This window comes from Carassius gibelio, chromosome B25 (genome assembly GCF_023724105.1).
Source record: "Carassius gibelio isolate Cgi1373 ecotype wild population from Czech Republic chromosome B25, carGib1.2-hapl.c, whole genome shotgun sequence".
NCBI classification, from domain to species: domain Eukaryota; kingdom Metazoa; phylum Chordata; class Actinopteri; order Cypriniformes; family Cyprinidae; genus Carassius; species Carassius gibelio.
In genome coordinates, this window is record NC_068420.1 from 6,230,247 (window position 1) to 6,248,837 (window position 18,591).

At 35.8% G+C, this 18,591-nt stretch overlaps 1 protein-coding gene across 2 annotated transcripts; it reads right to left on the reverse strand.

Moving 5' to 3' along the window:
* Nucleotides 1-1,024: 1,024 nt before the first annotated feature.
* Nucleotides 1,025-10,941, reverse strand: rbpms2a (RNA binding protein, mRNA processing factor 2a). 2 transcript variants are annotated; one of them, XM_052597485.1, is made up of 8 exons: nt 10,507-10,941; nt 7,602-7,679; nt 7,446-7,484; nt 7,019-7,081; nt 6,576-6,726; nt 5,695-5,843; nt 2,130-2,199; nt 1,025-2,027 (listed from the first exon to the last, which is right to left on the reverse strand). In XM_052597485.1, exons 1-7 carry the CDS (start codon nt 10,558-10,560, stop codon nt 2,134-2,136), a joined length of 600 nt encoding a protein of 199 aa, XP_052453445.1. In that variant the 5' UTR covers nt 10,561-10,941; the 3' UTR covers nt 1,025-2,027; nt 2,130-2,133. The 2 variants fall into 2 exon arrangements, with proteins under 2 accessions (XP_052453445.1, XP_052453444.1); XM_052597484.1 differs by having other exon boundaries at nt 5,680-5,843; nt 10,507-10,917.
* Between the last annotated feature and the right edge of the window lie 7,650 nt (nt 10,942-18,591).

Consider the following 18,591-nt stretch of genomic DNA (forward strand, 5'->3'; position numbering starts at 1 on the left):
GTAACAACATATTGCGAAAGTACCATTCAAATAAACTGAATTACCCACTGATATTCTTTCAGACGTAGTTTGCAAACAATAGCGCTGTTCAAATAAACACCAGCTTTTCCCAGGCCAGACCGGAGGTTGTGTTGTGAGTAGATGAAGTTCTGTTCTTCAGCTTGTAACAGCTGCTTAGGAACTGATGCCTTAAAAGGAAAAACATTGAGCGAGAGGGCAGATATACACACTAAAATAACCTCTAAACTCATGATATCTGCAGCAGTAAGAGGAATATATAGAAGGGTGTAAAATCCATGCAAGGAAATACTATAAGGAACAGTTCAGCCCCCAAAAATATATTTGTTAAAAATATACTCATCCTTAGGTCATCCAAGATGTAGAGGAGTTAATTTCATGAGATTTCGAGAAATTTAGCATTACATCATTTGCTCACCAGCGGTTCCTCTGCAGTTAATGGGTGCCGTCAGAATGAGTCCAAACAGCTGATAAAAAGTCACAATAATATGCACCACTCCAGTTCAGCAGTCAACATCTTGTGAAGCCAAAAGGTGCGTTTGTATAAAACGTATCAAGATATTTTAAACTTCAAAATGTTGCTTCTGGCAAAACTCTATAGAGCTTCCTCCAGTGGAAAAAGCCCATCCTCTGTCCTCTAACATCAAAATTTACTCACGTTTATAATAGCTTTGGCCTTTGACTGTTTGGTTGTAAACATTGCTTGATCTGTGCATGTTTTAGGCAACTTTTTACTGGAGAAAGTGATATTTTGCATATGCACAACTTTTTTTTCCACAAGACATTAAATGATGGACTGGAGTCATGTGGATTGTGATGTTTTTAATCAGCCGTTAGACTCCTTATTCAGACGGCACCAATTCACTGCAGAACAAATGGTGTAATTCTACATTTCTCCAAATCCGATGAAGAAAAACACTTACATCTTGAATGGCCTGAAGGAGAGTACATTTCCAGAAAATATACAATTTTGGTTCTGGATAAGAAGCAGCCACTCAAAACAAGATCCTCAGAATCCCTTTTATTCTCCAGTTTCACATTCTAGGAAAGGAGAAAAAAACAAAACAACAACAACACGCATTTACCTTTTAATATATATATTATAATACAGCAATCTCATGTTAGCAGTCCATTTAAACTTGCAGTACTGCCACAGTCTGGAAACTTCAGTATGTAACAGAGCAAAACAAAAAAAGGGGGGAGGATCAGGAATTGCACTTACTTCAAACAGGTTATAGACCGAATTAACAATCAACTAAAACATCCCAAAATAAAAATGGAACCCTAAACTGCTCATACATATATACTTATTTAATTGCACAAAACAAATGCTTAAATATTCATTACACAATGTACAAAACACTTGTACATTTTTTTCTTTTTTTTTTTTTTTTCAAATATTCTCCAAGCAGACACGTAGAGGTTTGATTTCAGGGCAGAGGAAGATGTATTGAAGGTCTGGAGGAGACAAGAACTCGAATCTGCTCTGTTCACGTCAAGATCACAAACACAAACAAATACCCAGTGCATATGTCATCAGTTCTTAAATAGAAAGCAAAAGTACACAGACTGGATTAAACAAACAAACAAAAATTCTAAATTCAGCTCTCCACCTTTCACACAAATTAAAGAAACTGCAAAAACAAGCGGCTGAAAACATTTAGGGTCAGCTGGGACGGAAAAGAAAAGGGTCTGAATTCTAAAACTCACATCTTATCGCATGCAGGGTGACTACTTTAAATACAAACCTCTATCAGAGCAGCTAGACTCATTGAACGCCTGCGCCTGATTGGCTCGTCAAGCGCAGCTCTGGAAACCGAGACAGTACCGGGAGGTTTGTCAGAGTCCTCAGTATCTCAGAGTGCTTTGTAGAAAACCTCCAGGAAAACAATCCTTCATGCTTAGATTGTCCATTAAATAAACCAGATTAAATTAAATGCTGAGCCCAGTTGTCCTTCATTTAAACAGGAGAGAAAAACTAAAACAAAACGTCTGGCAAGGAACTGCATCTGTGGAGACGAGAACGGCGCATCAGCTTATGGTCATCTACAATCATGGAGTACACTCAGGACTAGGGAGCATCAGCAGGAGGTGAAGCAACTGATACTCACCGATTTAACAGAACTGGCGGGACTTCCACCCCGGTTGAGAACTTTCAGAGGGAGAAGGGTACCAGCGCATCTACAGACATGAACAAGAGAAGTTACAATGAGATCTCAGATTTCACAAGCTTCTCCTTGACAAACATGACAATGGACCACAAATAAGTGATATTATTTTTATTGTAATTATAGAGTTCATATTTGCATCTAACATTTATAATTACTGCATCACTACTGATTGTTTTCATAGTCTTAAGTAAAAAGTGTTTAGTAAAATATTTTTTGTTATATTACAATAAAAATAACATTTATTTATAAAATTCTGGTTCCTCAAAAGTATCACTTGCATGTTTTATATAAAGAAATACATTTATATTAATGTTTTATGAAAAGAAAAAAAGTATATAAAAAAAGTTACATATTAAAAGACAATACATGTTTTTCTATAATACTACATTAACAATACATGTTAATTTATAAATTATGCTTTTAATGTTTTTATTCTATAGTAATAACACTTATAACTTATAAAAACAGTTAATGTCAAATGTTTTTTATACAGTAAACTACGTTATTTATAAAATGCCAATTAATAAATACTTTATTCTGTACAAAACCAAAACAAACAAGCTTAACATTCAGAACAATTTAAACATCCCCAAAGAACCATAAACCAAACAAACTTTTCTGAGCCAAAAAGTTGCTGCTAAGAGGCATTTAAGAAACTCACAAACCCTTAAGACAGTGTAAAAAGTCTTAAAACTGTAGACAAACAAAAAAGGACGAGAGAGAGAGATTTCTCAAAGGCTCCAGTTTGAGTGGTGCTAATGACCTGACGCAAGCATGAACTCCCTGACTGAGCAGGAAACTCTTATCAGTGCATCTATAAACATCTTTCAGCAAGATGACATTAACTCCTTTCCCGTCCTGTCCTCCCAAACCACGCCAAAACCCCCATTTCCCCAGCCAAGGGCAAGAGGACGACAATCAGCCTGGCACGTCCGTTTCAGCCCTTCGCTGACTCCCTCCCAGGTTCTTCACGCAGTGTCGAGCGGTTCGACCGGCAGAGCGCAGGCCATGTAACCTCACACAGGTGTGTGCTGGAAAGCTCTGGATAAGGAGTAAGAGAAAGCCAAGAGTTCTGGTCTTCCAGCAGTTCGACTGCAGACTTATAGTCATGTCATCCCAGCTACATGCAAACATGCCGAAGGAATCCACTTTATTTCCTTGAGCCAAATAAATCCAGGATGGCTAGAAGTTCTTGGTTGTTTATGAGCTTTATACAGAACAATGTTATTTTCATTATACATTTTAATATCCTCCCGACTCCAAGCTATGGAGTTTTGCCCTCTACAGAGGACATTACATTAACAAATTTCTCTGTGACCTTACACAGTTTAAAACTTAAAAAATAATATATTTTACTTTTTTCCTCTTACGCTCTAAACAAAGTTATGACATTAAAAAAAAAAAAAAAAAAAAAGTTCATGAAGCTTTTTTCCCCCCTGGTAGTCCGGAAGATACAGAATATAAAAACATTATGAGAAGCAGGATATTAACAGCTTTTTCCTGTAAAAATGTACAGTACGCCTTCTGTTTTCACAAGACAGTAGTACTTTATAATAAGAGACTTTATGTAAAAATGTAACCACTTCATACGGAGAGGGAAAGATTAAATCGTTTTATATAACCTTTTAAATGCATAATTTATCTAAATAAAGTAAAATGTGCATACACCCCATATAAACAAACCAACACAATTTGGTATATTTTGTTTTTGCACATTTACATACACAGCAATAAATTACAATATATTGCACTTATAAATTATTTTTTTTATTGATTGTAGAAATAATTGTAATAATTCTTGCAACAACTATTACTACAATCATATATCCAATTATTACATTTATACTGAAATGAAAAATCCATTTATTCTTTGGAAAAAACTAAATGGTTGAACTCTGAAGCCCCTCGGAGTGACACTGGGCAGAGAATGTGTCCATTAGCACTCACACGCTCACCCAGAGGATGAAACCTTTCACAACCCCTTTGAGATCCTGACAAAACACTACAACCGTAGCCAGTCAATCCAAACAGGACTGTAAAACACTTGTTTGGATCCGTTCTTTCTCATTTGTTTGGATAACGTCTCATTCTCTTACACTTAAACTGCAAACAAGCTGAATTCAAGACTTGATGAACATTACAGTGCCGCTCAAGAGACTGAAGGAAAGCCTCCTCATCCATGACCTTTAGCTCTCACTGTGTTGCTACGACAACTACAAAGTCTAGCCATCCAATCAATAAACTTGATCTGTCAGCACACTCTTCAAAACCAATCACATTTCATTAAACTCAAGCGAACAATGCAAGACTGACAAAACCATGACATCACCACCTGAGGAGCATAAAAACACTTTAATTTTTACCCATTTAAACCTACAACACAAAGCATTTATGGGTAGAATTCAGATGTGCTGCTTTCAATGGATTATAAAAACAGTTTTTTGGCTAAACTTTTGAATCCCTGGGCACAGATTCACTCAACGTCATAATCCAACCTGAGATGCAATTAAAAACAGCTTTTCTCTGATGTGAACTCGTAGCAATGCTAGCAGGCCAAGGAATGCTGTTCTAAAGGGATTCTGGGTAATCAGACCTGTCATATTCAGTGTGGACCCCTGACACCTCCTCTGGTTTAGCTGCGTCAAGATGACCCATGGTCAGATCTAAACAGAGCGCGAGTCAGGTGCATTATGGGAAAGTTGGCATACTGAACTACAAGCTACTGAAATAAAGGCTCATGTTATTTTTGTGAAATAGGGTAGTACACAACATTTAGCAGACGCTTTTATCCAAAACGACTTACATTGCATTCAAGCTAACAATTTTCTCCTAACATGTGTTCCCTGGGATCAAACAATGCAATATACATACACATGTGCTTGAATTTTTGCACTGCTCTATATGCAATTTTTTAATAAAAGTACATTTCCTAAATTAGTTAAGAAAAATTCAAGAAATTGTATTTAAATTTAAAATTCTAATTCAAATTCATAAGACTCCAAATAAAAATGTATGAACATTTAAAATATTTAAACTATTTTTTTATTCTGTATTCATATAGATTGTTTGCATCCCTCCATTTAATTTTGTCTTTGTATTTTAAATGAATCTTTTTGTGTAAGATCCAAACAATCAAAACAACATGCAACAATAGATAAATACAAAAATTCAATAGATTAAATAAGAGGATATACAAAGCCAATTTAAATAATAAAAAAGTATAAATTAAAATAAGATCAAAAACCAAATTAAAAAAAAAAGAAAAAAGAAAAAAATCCTTAACTTGGGCTTTACCCACAATCCCTTACACAAAGCAATAGAACTAATGGGAAAAGGCTTTCAACATTTGTTGATCTGGAGTTGGCGACTTTAGAATTATGGATGCTACAAATTTGCAACCACAGAACGTGGTCAACAAGCTCTGGCGACGTCACTCTGGACCGAAACAGCAGAGAGGCCGTGATGGCCTGAAGGAAGAGAGGGCACACACCGGTTGATCCCTCACCTGGGCGTGCAGGGCGGCGGCGGCAGCAGCAGCGGCGGGGTAGGTGAAGGCAGCATGAGGCAGGCCTGGGGTCAGTTCAGTGGTGTAGAGAGGATACGGAGCCCACGCCTCAGGAGACGCAGGGATCAGTGCTGCCCCCGTCAGGTCATCTACGGAATCAAACATATGAGAATTCTAGCATCGATTTAAAGTTAAAAAAGAAAAACAACCTCAGGCTCACTGAAAAGAAACAGCCTGAAAGTTAAAAAGGAAAAACCAAACCAGGAAACCAAATTACAAACAGGACCAAAAAAAAAGTAGCACAAGTATAAGAAAATGCTACATTGTATGAGATACAAAATAAAAACACTGCATATTCTTCATGGTGTATGTTTGTCTTAATGTTTCAAAAGTGATTTACTCAAGAGCAGTGACAGATTCGCTTTTGCTGTTTGATTGACAAATCTGACTGCTGTCACTTTAAGAGCTGCCTGCATCCAATAAACTTATGCTCTTTCTTTGTCAGCAGTTTGCTTTCACTGAAGACCAAAATTACCAGGTTGATGAGGATTTCTGTAAAGATGGGCTTTTTTCTTTCAAGTATGTGTTTTTAATGGTTTAAGGCCTATGAAGTGGCAAAAACAAATCAGTTAAATACTTCCCCGCTCTCAGCAGTCTTCACATGCATGCGCCTCTCTGAAAGCACTCAGAAATAGTGCACATATAGCAAAATGATTTTGCTCTTTTGCTGTAGATTACATTGTGACTAAACCATTAAACGACAATGCTTAAATACCCCAAAATGCATGCGGTAGATTTCTAGTGGTTCATCACAAAATAAACTCAGAACAAGCATCATGTTCTGTGGTGTGGGTGGGGCTTAAGCCCAGTGTTATACTCACATGGGTCTCTAGCGATGAAGTGTGCACCTAGAGCTGGGTGCAGGTTTGAAGGGTTTGGTGTGGCCATCAGTTTACTCTTTGCCATCTTCGTGTTGGCTTTTGCAAACTCCAGACGCAGCGTTTGAGGGCTCTCTGGGTCAAAGCGGATTCCCTGAGAACAGATGAGACAGGATGCACTTTCATACAATGCACAAATCAAGCAACTGCTTCATAAACCGAACAGCAGCACAAGTGCACTGATTCCCAAAGTATGCTCATGAAATGCATGACGTCATGGAACTTTTCTTAGGGACCAACTGAAACTTCCCCACCCCCCATAGAGAGGAGACCAGCATCTGAGTCAGACTTAAGAGCAAAGTTTGGAGGACATAAAAGCACAGACAGTTATATGAATAATTAAAAGTTGCCATCACTTTAGCTTACTGACGGAGCAAGTCACTTACATTCAACGCATTCTTGGCCGCTTCAGCCCCAGACCGGCTGTCAAACGTGACAAACCCCACAGGCTAGAGAATGAACAAACACATCAGATGGATAAACAGACAGAAAAGCAACTACCAGTCAGAAAAATCTCTGAAAATAAAATCTGTTAAGAATGTACCAGTTCACCTCAAATTCAAAATAAATTATATTAGCTTTAATATTAAAATGAAAGTACGAGTTAAAAACAAGTAATGATGTGCTTAAAAAAAAAAAAAGAAAAAGAAAGTTTCAACCTATATAAATTTTAAACAACCACATACATCGAGAGATTAGAATAAGATAATTTGGTTAAAAAAGAAAAAAAAGGGAGGTTAAATATGAACCGGACATTTTAAATAAATTGGGAGAAATCATAATCCACACTAAAAGGAAATAATTCAACTTTACCTGTTTTGAGGTCAGTTTTATGAGAGATCCCTCATATCCCTGTTTAATAAAAAAGGACAAATGAAAAATCAGAAATTTTTTTTTTTAACCAAAATCACCACATCCAGAAAAATGTGGACTGACTAAATTCCCAGATTTTTATTTTTTGTCTCTCACCTTGAAGGGTCTGAACAGCAGGTAAAGCTCACGTGGTTTGATATCGACAGGCAGTCCGCTGACAAATAGTGTTCGTACCTAGAACAGGGAAAGGGCTAAATGACATCAGCAAACAAATGACACAAAATGCAGGTGACCTCTGACCTATGAGTGCCATGTATGGTTTTATAATTGTGCATCTGAAAGGAGAAAAACAGAAACTGCTTAGAACTACCTTGGACTGTCTCTGTCCCTTCCTATTGTGTCAGTCTCCCCGTTTGTCTGTTGAATTTGCTATCGGAGACTGAATTAGTTCAGATCAAAATCATGAGATCATGTTAGTTTAGTGAGCAGAAGTGTGTGCATGGTGATCAGGTGTGTGTGTGACCCTAAGCATGGATGCAGAAACTTCTGCAGGGCGCGGACAGCATTATTGCTCCAATGTGAGTAGAAGGTAGAAAACCAAATTTAACTTGAAAAATTTACAGGATGGATCAAATGATATTACAGTGAACAGAGAGAGCAAAGGGAGATCAAATAAAGAAAAAAAATAATTGAAGAATGAACCGCAAACCGGCACTCGACCTTGGAATTCCTAGAACACGTTTAATCCAACAAATTAAGACTAAGTATCACAGATTCTAGAGTTACTCAAAAAGCAGTGGCCTTTTAAAATCGATGTAGCAACTCATACAGATCTAGAGGGGAGAAGAGAAAGATTGGAGGAAGGACACAGTGTGCCATGACCTTTTACGGAAAAGGGGAAAGAAAGAGGGGAAGAGAGAACTTTGGTTCAGCCTGACCCATCACATTCTCCAAACGCTTCAGGAGGTGAACAACCGAAATCTGAAAGACCCTGGGCTTTGGGTGAACCTCACAAAAAAAAATAAAAACATGTGCAGCTCACATTTTACCACAGAACTAGAAACAAGATATTTGTTTTGGCTTAAAAAAAAAAAAAAAAAAAAAAAAACCTGCATTGTGATATAAATTCTCCTGAACACAAATTTTTAGTCCAGATTCTCAAAGTATAGAAGTTTTTCCTATTATTAGAGTTAAAATTTATAGGAATTAAATTCTTCTGTTTTGTAATTCTTATATCTGTGCAGTTAATGAAACTGTAATTTGTCCAATAGAGTAAAAAAAAAAAAGTTCCAAAATTCCTATTATCTCAGTCAGGACTGTCAATAAATTCTGTCATTGGTCCCGTATAATACTACTTTAAGGATTTTTAATTTAAAAATGTCACTTTTTTTTTTTTTACTCCAATATGCTCGTTAAGAGAGTCATATTTTTCATTGTGTTAAAAAAAATGTAATGGTATTCTTTTAAGGAATTATATGCCATGGTACAAGAATAATGGTAGCAATTTAACACCACGGTGCACAAAATGTGGTACCAACACTAAAAACAATGTGTCAGGTCATTAAAGTGCTAAAACAGCCACTCATCAGTGTGCATCTCTGGACAAACGTCAAACATGTCCACTAATAAATCAGCCACTGGAAACCTGTCATTTCCGGAGCATCTCAGAGGAGCGAGTGACCAAACGGCTGCAGGGAGAGCAGTTTAAAACCCTCAGCAGAAACTTTGGTTATCCTCAATGTTCCTGAAACACGAGTGCAGTGCTCAAGCGCTGCCAGCAGCTGAGAGGGTAAATAAACAACAGGAATTTCATCAAAAAGGAATAAACTCTACAATGACAAATAATGGACAATGTGCCACGTAATAACCCAAATAAACAGTCGATTCTGTCGGCGGTCAGTAAAACGGGATGCAGGTTTAACAGGACAGAAACAAAGGGCATGCAAGCGACCGGTCCGAGGCACAGAGGGAGGAAACCCCTGTCCGAATTATTGCAGGTTGAACACAATGAACAATCTGGACAGGCCACACCAAACGCTCTGACCCAGTGCTGCCCAGTAACAATCACAGGACACAACTCCCAGCCCAGATTGCACCAGTTACACAACGATCCTCACTAACTTCTCACTAGAACAAAAAAAAACCTGCTCAAGTCTGTTGTGTTTGCAAACTGCCTTGTAAGGTCTTGAGCCAGCAAAACACTGAACTGCAGGAAATGCCTCTACAAGAGGTCAGAGGTGACATCTACACATAAGAGCAGAGAAACTGGTGTAGAATATTGCTAAAAATAAGACTTTAGGACCTATAGAATAAGAAATGCTTCTTTATAAACTCATTTTTTATTTCAATTTACTGCAAATGCTGAAAGACTAAATTTTAAAGAATAAATTAAAAGCTGCACATCACACACACAAAAAAATAGATGTAGATTAAGTAGAATACAATAGAGATTACACAACTGCGTCTGAAGTTAAAATTAATCAAAAGCTAAAATTATAACAATGACCCCTTTTGTAAAAGATGACATCCATATGTTTTTAAAAAAATGGATTACAAGTCAACGCAAATTAATGCGTTTAGGACTTTTTTTTACGAAACCCCGAAACGCCGACAATACTTTTGACACGCATTGAAAATGAAGGCACTAAAAGTGAAGATATATTTTTTAATAACCAAGACCCACGTTCAATACGTCATTGTTTGTTTAATGCAGCAAAACATAAACCGAAGAAAAAGAGGAAAAAAAGTCCAAAGAAAACCCACTGAAACATTTGCTCGTTAAATCTGGCTTTAAACTTTAGAGAGTGTCTCATCAGGTGAGTCATATTTCAATACCAACTTCAAGATTAATCATCAACAGACTCCACACATTCCTCTCAAAGCTTTTCCACAGTAAAAACGCTTTTCCTCAAAGCGGCAAACGCCTCCGAAACGCTTCACACGAGATTTAATCGACATGTCAAACGCCAAAACAGTTTTCCCACAGTCATCCATCCGCCGGCAGTGACTTGAACTTCACTAAACGAAGTTTGTGTTTACTAAAATAGTTTATTTCTCTTACCTCCTCCTCTAATGAAACACTGGTGTTCGTCTCTGAATCTGACTTCAGACTCATTGTGTAACTTTAACGCTTCTTTGTGCCAGAAAAGTAAAAAAAAAAAAAAAAACGTTTCCCTGTCGGTGATTTTGTCCCTGGTGTGCGTTAAAGTTGCAGAAGAGAATCTGGTGTCGTTTGTGCCCAGTGAAGCCGTGAGTTAAAGCCACAATCCGAAAGTAAAGGTGAAAGGTGCTCTGTGAGGGTGACAGAAGGGAAAGGAGGTGATTTTTGGAGTTTGTTTCCCTTCTCGCTCACATCAAGCTCGTTTGAGTTGAAGTGGAAAGAAAGGAGGAAAGAGGAACCGTGGGTAGATTTAAAGCTGAAGTTGTGCGTCTGCTCTTCTGTCCCATTAGCGGATCAATCATGTTAAACGCGCGCTCCCGAGCTTCAGATGGGACTCAGCTGCGCGAGGCCCGGCCCACTTTACCACCATCATCACCATATCTAACCCCTCCTTTACATCCATGCCTGCCTAAATATTGTCCGTGGATAGAAGGGATACAGCTCTGACCGTAAACTAATATAAAATTTAATTTCTACCTATTCGAGTGTGCTTTATTAAAGCGATAGTTCACCCCAAAAAGATAATTGAGTCATTAATCACTCATCCTCTTGTCGTTTCAAAATCGTAAGATCCTTATTAATCTTCAGAACACAAATTAAGATATTTTTGATGAAATCCGAGAGCTCTCTGACCCTCCACCACGATCAATGCACAGAAACATCTGTAAAATAGTCCATGTGACATCAGGGGTTCATCTGTAATTTTACAAAGCTACTAGAATACTTTTTGTGCACAAAGAAGGGTTAGCGTTCTCCCAGAGTTACCAACTTTTGCCATTTTTGTGATTAGTCCAGAATGTATACTTAATATTATCACTGTTGTTTACATTCAGTATACAGCGTGTGCATGCTGACTGTAAACAAAGCTCATTACATTGATTACATTCTGGGGTAGCCTAGTTTCAAAAATGGCGAAAGATGGTAACTCATGGGAAAGAATTGTTAAATAAGTTATGTTGTTATTGATTTCTTTGTGCACAAAAAGTATTCTTGTATCTTCATAAAATTTCGGCTGAACCCCTGATGTCACATGGACTATTTACCAATGTCCTTGCATTTCTGTGCATTGATCGTGGTTCATCACCTAACCATGGATGAATAATATAACCTTTCCTAAAAAGATACTAAAATGTAAGTGCTAAGTATATTACAAATGTACATATTTATGAACTTAATGAAAATACCCTGCAATTGTACTCTTAGTATACTAAACTGGAATACTCAAAGTTAAATTGTGATGAAATAGTGCCGAAGTCCAACTAAAGATACACTGAATGTATCTTCGAGTGTGCTGAAGTGAATCTACTGCAAGTATACTTCAGGTAATATCTTGCATTTAAAGACCTATTTTATTCAAAGATCACACAATCCTCATCAATGGTGACATGAAAGCACAATTTAGCCATGATATAAATAAAATGTGCATTGTGCAGTAAAGAAATACTGCAAATATATAATTATATTCGTATATCAGTAAGTCTTAACTGATATGTCTGTAATGTTAATGGATTTGAAGCATGAAAATAAAGTATTAGAAATAAAATATGGCAGGTTTTTTTTTTTTACTAGGGCTATGTCTTTCTCTGATCTTATATCTTTACATAAACACAACATATCTAAACCTGCCTATGGATCATTTAACTGTGTCTTTTAATCTAACCAGGGCTATTGCTAAAATGCATAAGGCCCAGGACAGCATTTTATGGGTGGATTCCCTCTACCTCAGACCAATGTGTAAATGATACGACAGAGGCCTTCATCACTGGGCCGAGAACACATCGACAGAAGCCCTGTACGTTCCCCTGCCCTCCTTTTTCCTTTCTAATTTCTGCACTTGAACATTTAATTTATTTCTATGCTTTTGACTGCAGGGCTCGTAGGAGTTTTGGTAGGCTTTGTTTTGAATGTTCATAGCAGTGTGTATGTCTGTGTGTGGATGAAATGCCACAGTTTCCCTGACTGTAATGTGAGACAGAATCAACGCATTTTAAACGGCTGAACAATTGCTCTGGGGTTTTGGCGCCACATTACCAAAATCAACTGAATTGTTTCTGTCCACATGTGACGTAAATACTGGATATGGGTTACACACATTTAGATTCTGATTAAATATCCCACATTGCTTGTTATCTAAATATCCTGAGGTCTGTGAGATCTCACGGCTGTCCCGCGTGACGTGCTCAGCTCCGTCTCGTGACACTCTTGATGTCCCACGCATTTTATGGTGAATGCGCTTTAGTGTGAAACATTTACAATCCTGTTAAAGCATTTACCAGACAGTTTCTTGACTTGTGTTAAAGCAGACAAACAAAAACATAGTTTTTACACTTTCAATAATTGCTCCTTTACATCACAACTTGCATTTTGTCTGTAAATATTATAATATTAACTTTCTGTAAATATTGTTGTATTTATATCTATAAATTTCATAATATTTAAAATAAAAGTTGAATAGATTAAAGAATAATAGATTATGATTTGTTATATTAAGATGACAACAACAATGTTATGGTATATGAAAATATATATTAATATCTATATGACTATGCATCTAAATTTTAATAAGAAAGTATTATAAGTTAGATTTTTTAATTCTATCTAATTTTAAATCTAACTATTAGAATATAATATAATATAATATAATATAATATAATATAATATAATATAATATAATATAATATAATATAATATAATATAATATAATATAATATAATATAATTTTTTTTTTACCATTTATTTAAATGGTATTCATTGTTATTTTATCATCATTGGCCATAAACTATCTTGTTGTTTTTGAGCATCATGCAGTGTGTCTCTCTGAAGATTATTTCAGTAATTTTTAAGTATCATTCAAAATTTATATATATTTAATTGTAATTAGAACAAATCTTCACATTTATATCTTATACAACATATATTTAAATAAATGTTATAAAAATGTTAAAATAATAAAATGTAAATATTTTTAGTTATAATTACAATTAAATATATATAACACATATGATAGTATTTAAAAAATGTAATATTTTAAATATGTTAAATAATGTGATTTTTTATTTTATTAATTTTTAAATGTCATTATTTAAAATGTATATATAATTATATATAAATATATATAATTGTAATTATATTATATTATATTATATTATGACTTTTATTTAAATATATTCATGTTTTTTTTTTCATTTTTGCACATATTTTAAGGTCAGCTGGTTGTTTTTGAGCAACATAGTTTTGTGTTTTTATTAATGTCAGAGGCATTTTCATATTTTGAGCTGTAATATCTAATCAAGTAGATGTATAATTATAAAGATCCAGGGCTCACAGGCCAAGTCTGTGTGTTTAAGTGCGTGATTCAGCTGGTCTAATATGTACACAGGCAAGACTGAATTGTGTGTGTGTGTGTGTGTGTGTGTGTGTAAAGGTGCTTGTGAGTGTGTCGGAGTGTGTGTTAATGCACGCTCAGCCTGTGTGTGCAGGAATGACTGGTTTCCTGACTTTGTACTGGAACACAATTATTCAGAGACCAGAAACTTGCTGGCGGGTTTCTAAAGCCTTAACAATCATTTACCTGCTTACTGCTTAACTAAAACAATCTCTGACCTTCCTAGTTCATATGTGAAGAGGAAAAGATGCCATAATATCTGCGGTTTACACCTCCAGTCGCTTATATTCTGATATCCTTTTACAACATTGACAATTGTTGTGGTATTACAGCTGTAGTGTGTTTATTTACAGTCCCTCGCTGTACAAAATATTTACATGTACCATTTCAGTAATGATCTGTATTTAAGATATTGCACAGATCAGAACTTTTGAGCTGTAAAATATTTAATTTATTGCTTAATTTTTTCCATTCTTAAGTTTCGCAATGCTTAATATTCATGAGCATTGCTAAAAGCTTTTGAGTTACTTATTTACCTATGACTCACACATGCACAGTCATGTTTTAGGATTTCATTGAGAGTTTATGTAGAAAAGGTCTGTTTAAGACCTCGTGCATCTTAAAGAACGCTATAAAAGTAGTAGAACAAATTTTTAATTTCTGTATTTTATTAATGCTCCTTCATTCATTGCAATTTGACTGCTGCTTTGCAAAAATGAAAAAGATAAATTAATTGATTGACAACTTTTTCTTTTTTTCTTTCTGTCTTTTTTGTCTTTTTTTCAACAAATTCTTAAGAGTGTGCATTGTAAAAGATGATTTTGTGAAGATAAAAAAAAGACAATATTTACTGGAGTGCATCTTACAAGAAATCAATATTTCACTGTTTATAAATTTGCAGCATGGGATAAAAAAATAAAAAGGTAATTTACTTTTATCCCATTTTATTTTACTGTGGGATAAAAGTAAATTATTTTTTCTTATCCCACAGTTCTGAATTTTTCTCACAATTCAGAGAAAAAAACTTCAGAAGAATTGTAAAATATAATTTTGCAATTGTACGAAAAATCATGAGACAGAATTGTATATCGTGCGATTCTGACTTCTTTCTCAGAAATCTCAAATGCAAGTTTATATATTACAATTCTGAGTTTATATCTGATAATTTTGACTTTTTTCTTAGAGTTTATGTATAGAGTTTCTATATAGCCACAATTGCTTTTTAATTTTTTAATTCAGTGCCAGTAATGGGTTTCCATATTTACTTGCTGTTTCTTTGTAAGTAATTGTGAAATCTACTAACAATTCCTGAGTGTTTTTCAAAGGTTTTTTAGTGTTGCATTGGTTCATTTTAGTGGTTCATTTCTGAGTTGAATCTCTCTTTAGATCAGTCTGCAAATGTTTTTCTCGGTTAACTGAGATATCAGATAAACACTCAAATTAGCGAAGGGCGTGATTTGGGCGTTGCTTTTACCCTGTAGTGTCCCAGCGGGGGTCTGCATCTCTTTTGCAGACCACCCTGCCCCCTTCGTAATCAAGAAAAAACTGGTAGAGATAAACACGTCTGCCACAGTCACCTCGCTATCAGACGCCAGGGATATATATAACAACCTCTAACATTCTTCATCACCAGAGATAACAGTTTAGAGGAACTGCAGGGGTCACTCAGGGGGTCAGTAATACAATTCCAAGGATGTAAAAGTTCATAAATGGAGGGATTCTGGTCTTCTTAAGGAGTAGAGAATAGGTGGAAGGAATGGTGTTAACTCCGGGCCCGTGAGCTCGTGTTCTCCATTATAAATCATGTTTGTGTATAGCCTTGTTCCTCTGTTATGTTCAAAATGACAGTGTGCAGATCTCTACTGCACGGGAGGAGCACAAATCAGACACGTTTGTTTGACAGAGACAGGCGAGATGTTCTCGCTCTCACAAGGCCTCAGGATTACAGCATTAAACAGGCAGAACATGGATGTTATACACTGAAAAAAATGACTTTCCAAAGTTATAAATGAAGATCATTGGAGTATGTTTCACACAAACTATTTTAAAATGTCATGTTTAATTTTCAAAATGTTACTTGCTGCTTCTTTGTAATTATTTATATAATTTACTAGCGATTTCTATGTAAAAATTAAGTAGAGGGGGAAAAAAATAAGTAAAAATCTGTGCACATTTTTTTTAGTGTAAGAGTAGTAAGCAAGCTTATTTTCACTATGGTATAAAAAGTAAAAAAATGTCCCCCGTCACAATGCAGACCTCCTCGCAATTCCAAGTTTGTCTCAAAGTTCAGAATTTTCTTAGAATTGTAACTTTTTATCTGACAATTCTGAATAAAGTCATAATTGTGAGATATAAACTTAAGATCTTGCAATTCTAGATTTTTTTTTTCTTTTCAGAATTATGAGATTAACTCTATCTGATGAATGTTTCTGTAAACTCACAGCCAAAAAGTCTGAATTGTGAGATAAAAGGTGTCAATGATCTTTACATTTTTTATTCCGTGGCAGAATAAAAAATAAATAAACAAACAAAAAAACTGAACTGCAATATGTAAACTTCTTTCTTTCTCAGAATTGTGAGTTTATGTCTCAGTCGGAATTGCAAGAAAAAAAGTCTGAATTGTGAAATAAATCTGTGTATTTTTTTTGTATTCCATGGCAAACACACACTTCAGTGCTGAAAACATTCAGAAGATTGTGAAGATTCACTACAAAACAATAAAAAATGCTAAAAACATTTGTTTTGGACAGAGGATCTTTCGCAACAACATCAGGGAAATATTCTGGGTAAAACTGAGCATTTTCAAATTTGAGTTTGCGATGAGTTTATTGGGTGAATGTGGGGAATACTCCTGGCAAAACTTTCTTTGGAACTTTAACTTGGGATATGAACATCTTACATAGTTAATATTAACAGAAACTGTCATGTCGGACTACAGACGCTGAAAACACCATTTTTAATGTGCGCTGTATCTCTCAGTGCTGTCAGCTGTGTTTGACGCACCGCAGAGCTGCGTGTAAAATATTCAGAACCTCTTATTGCAGTTTCGTGTCTGTCTGAAAATGGTTTCGTGATTCCTAAGACCTAAATTTGTTCCTGGTTAAGACCACATTTCCATTTTTATCAGGATGATACACGTAGTCTTGAAGTTAAATCAAGAGTGTAACGTCATTGTGTTGTTGTTGTCATTGTGGTTCGTGTCAATACTGAATATTCAAATTCATGTTGAATGTTGAATGTTATCATGAATGGTTACCAGTAAAGTGCAAACACTGCTGTGGCAAATTATTTGCATTAAATATAGTGCTTTAACTCCAACTTATTTCAACGTGTGTACTTTGTGATGCTAAATTTGTGTTTAAACCCAAGGTAAAATATTCAGGCTTTCTTAAATTGTCAGCATGAGCCACGTAGGATCATACATTGCACAAACAAAATCTTTTTTTGATTTTCATGACCATTTCCTGACCTCTCTTGACCCTTTAGCAGGTTGTTTTTGTTATTGCACCTTTAGGTTTGTGTATGGAGCAGTTTGGGCACAAGCTAAACCAGCTAAGCCCAGGATATCAGGATAATTTAAAAGGTGTAATAATCACATACATCACATCTGAGATGCTTTGGTCGTCAACCAACAAATCCAGTCGTATTTGGTAAGTCCTTTCCTGCATCTTTCGCACAGAGTTCAAAGTTTTATCCATCACATGCTTGTCTGGTGGCCCAACAGTGAGTGTTTTGTTGTGTAAGCAGTGCATCAGACAGTAAAAAAGACAATAGATTATATATGACTGTAAAAAGGACAATAAAAACACACATAGGTCTCTAAGAAAGTCTCTCTCTCTCACGCACACACACACACACACTCAGGAAAAACAGACGTGGAGTATCTTTTAAGAAGTGCTGGAGTGACTGTAAACTGTTTCTTGCAGTTGTATATACACTCTTGGCTCTCGTGGGTTTATAGAGACTCAAGATTGGCTCCTTTTAAGGTGAATTCCCTGTTTGCTCTCTGCATTGAACTTCTTCTGCCAAGAGCTGTTGGGAGACCGTTCCAGTGAAATCTCCCTGAGAAAGAGAGAGACACGAGCCCTCGTGGGCAACAGGAAATTCAGTAAAATCATAAATAAGACCATAACCACAAATTAGATCTTACTTGTTTCATCTACAGACATCAATGAGATTAAATTGAGATAAAATAGAGGATGCAAGTCAGTATATGCCATTTAAGTACACAAACTCTCAGGATACTCATATATTTACATATTAAAGACACTATAAAAAGAAAATATGCAAGTATGAATTCCATCGCTTTATATACTTACAGTATTTTTGGCTGATTTGTTTTTATTTGTATGATTTTGGCAAGACCTGAGACAAAGTTGATGCAGAACTGGAAAAAAACTAAGACTCCTCTCTCTCCTCGTTTCCTCCCAAAACATTCATAAATATCTCTTTCGTCTGCTTTTCAGCACGACTGGACACAGAAGTTCATAGCTGTTGACACACATCAACTAAATAAACCAGCCCGCTGAGTGATTCCTCACCCAGACGTGATACGCGAGTAGAAAAGCACAGATTTGCTGATTAGCACAGCTTAAACATTC

Bases quoted from the DNA above. Each gene is read 5' to 3' on its own strand.
- rbpms2a (XM_052597484.1), bottom strand. From the start codon at position 10,560: ATGAGTCTGAAGTCAGATTCAGAGACGAACACCAGTGTTTCATTAGAG. The intron at 7,485-7,601 runs GTGAGAGACAAA...TTTATTAAACAG, and splicing joins TGCTGTTCAGACCCTTCAAG to GGATATGAGGGATCTCTCAT. The intron at 6,727-7,018 runs GTAAGTGACTTG...ATCTGTTCTCAG, and splicing joins CGGCCAAGAATGCGTTGAAT to GGAATCCGCTTTGACCCAGA.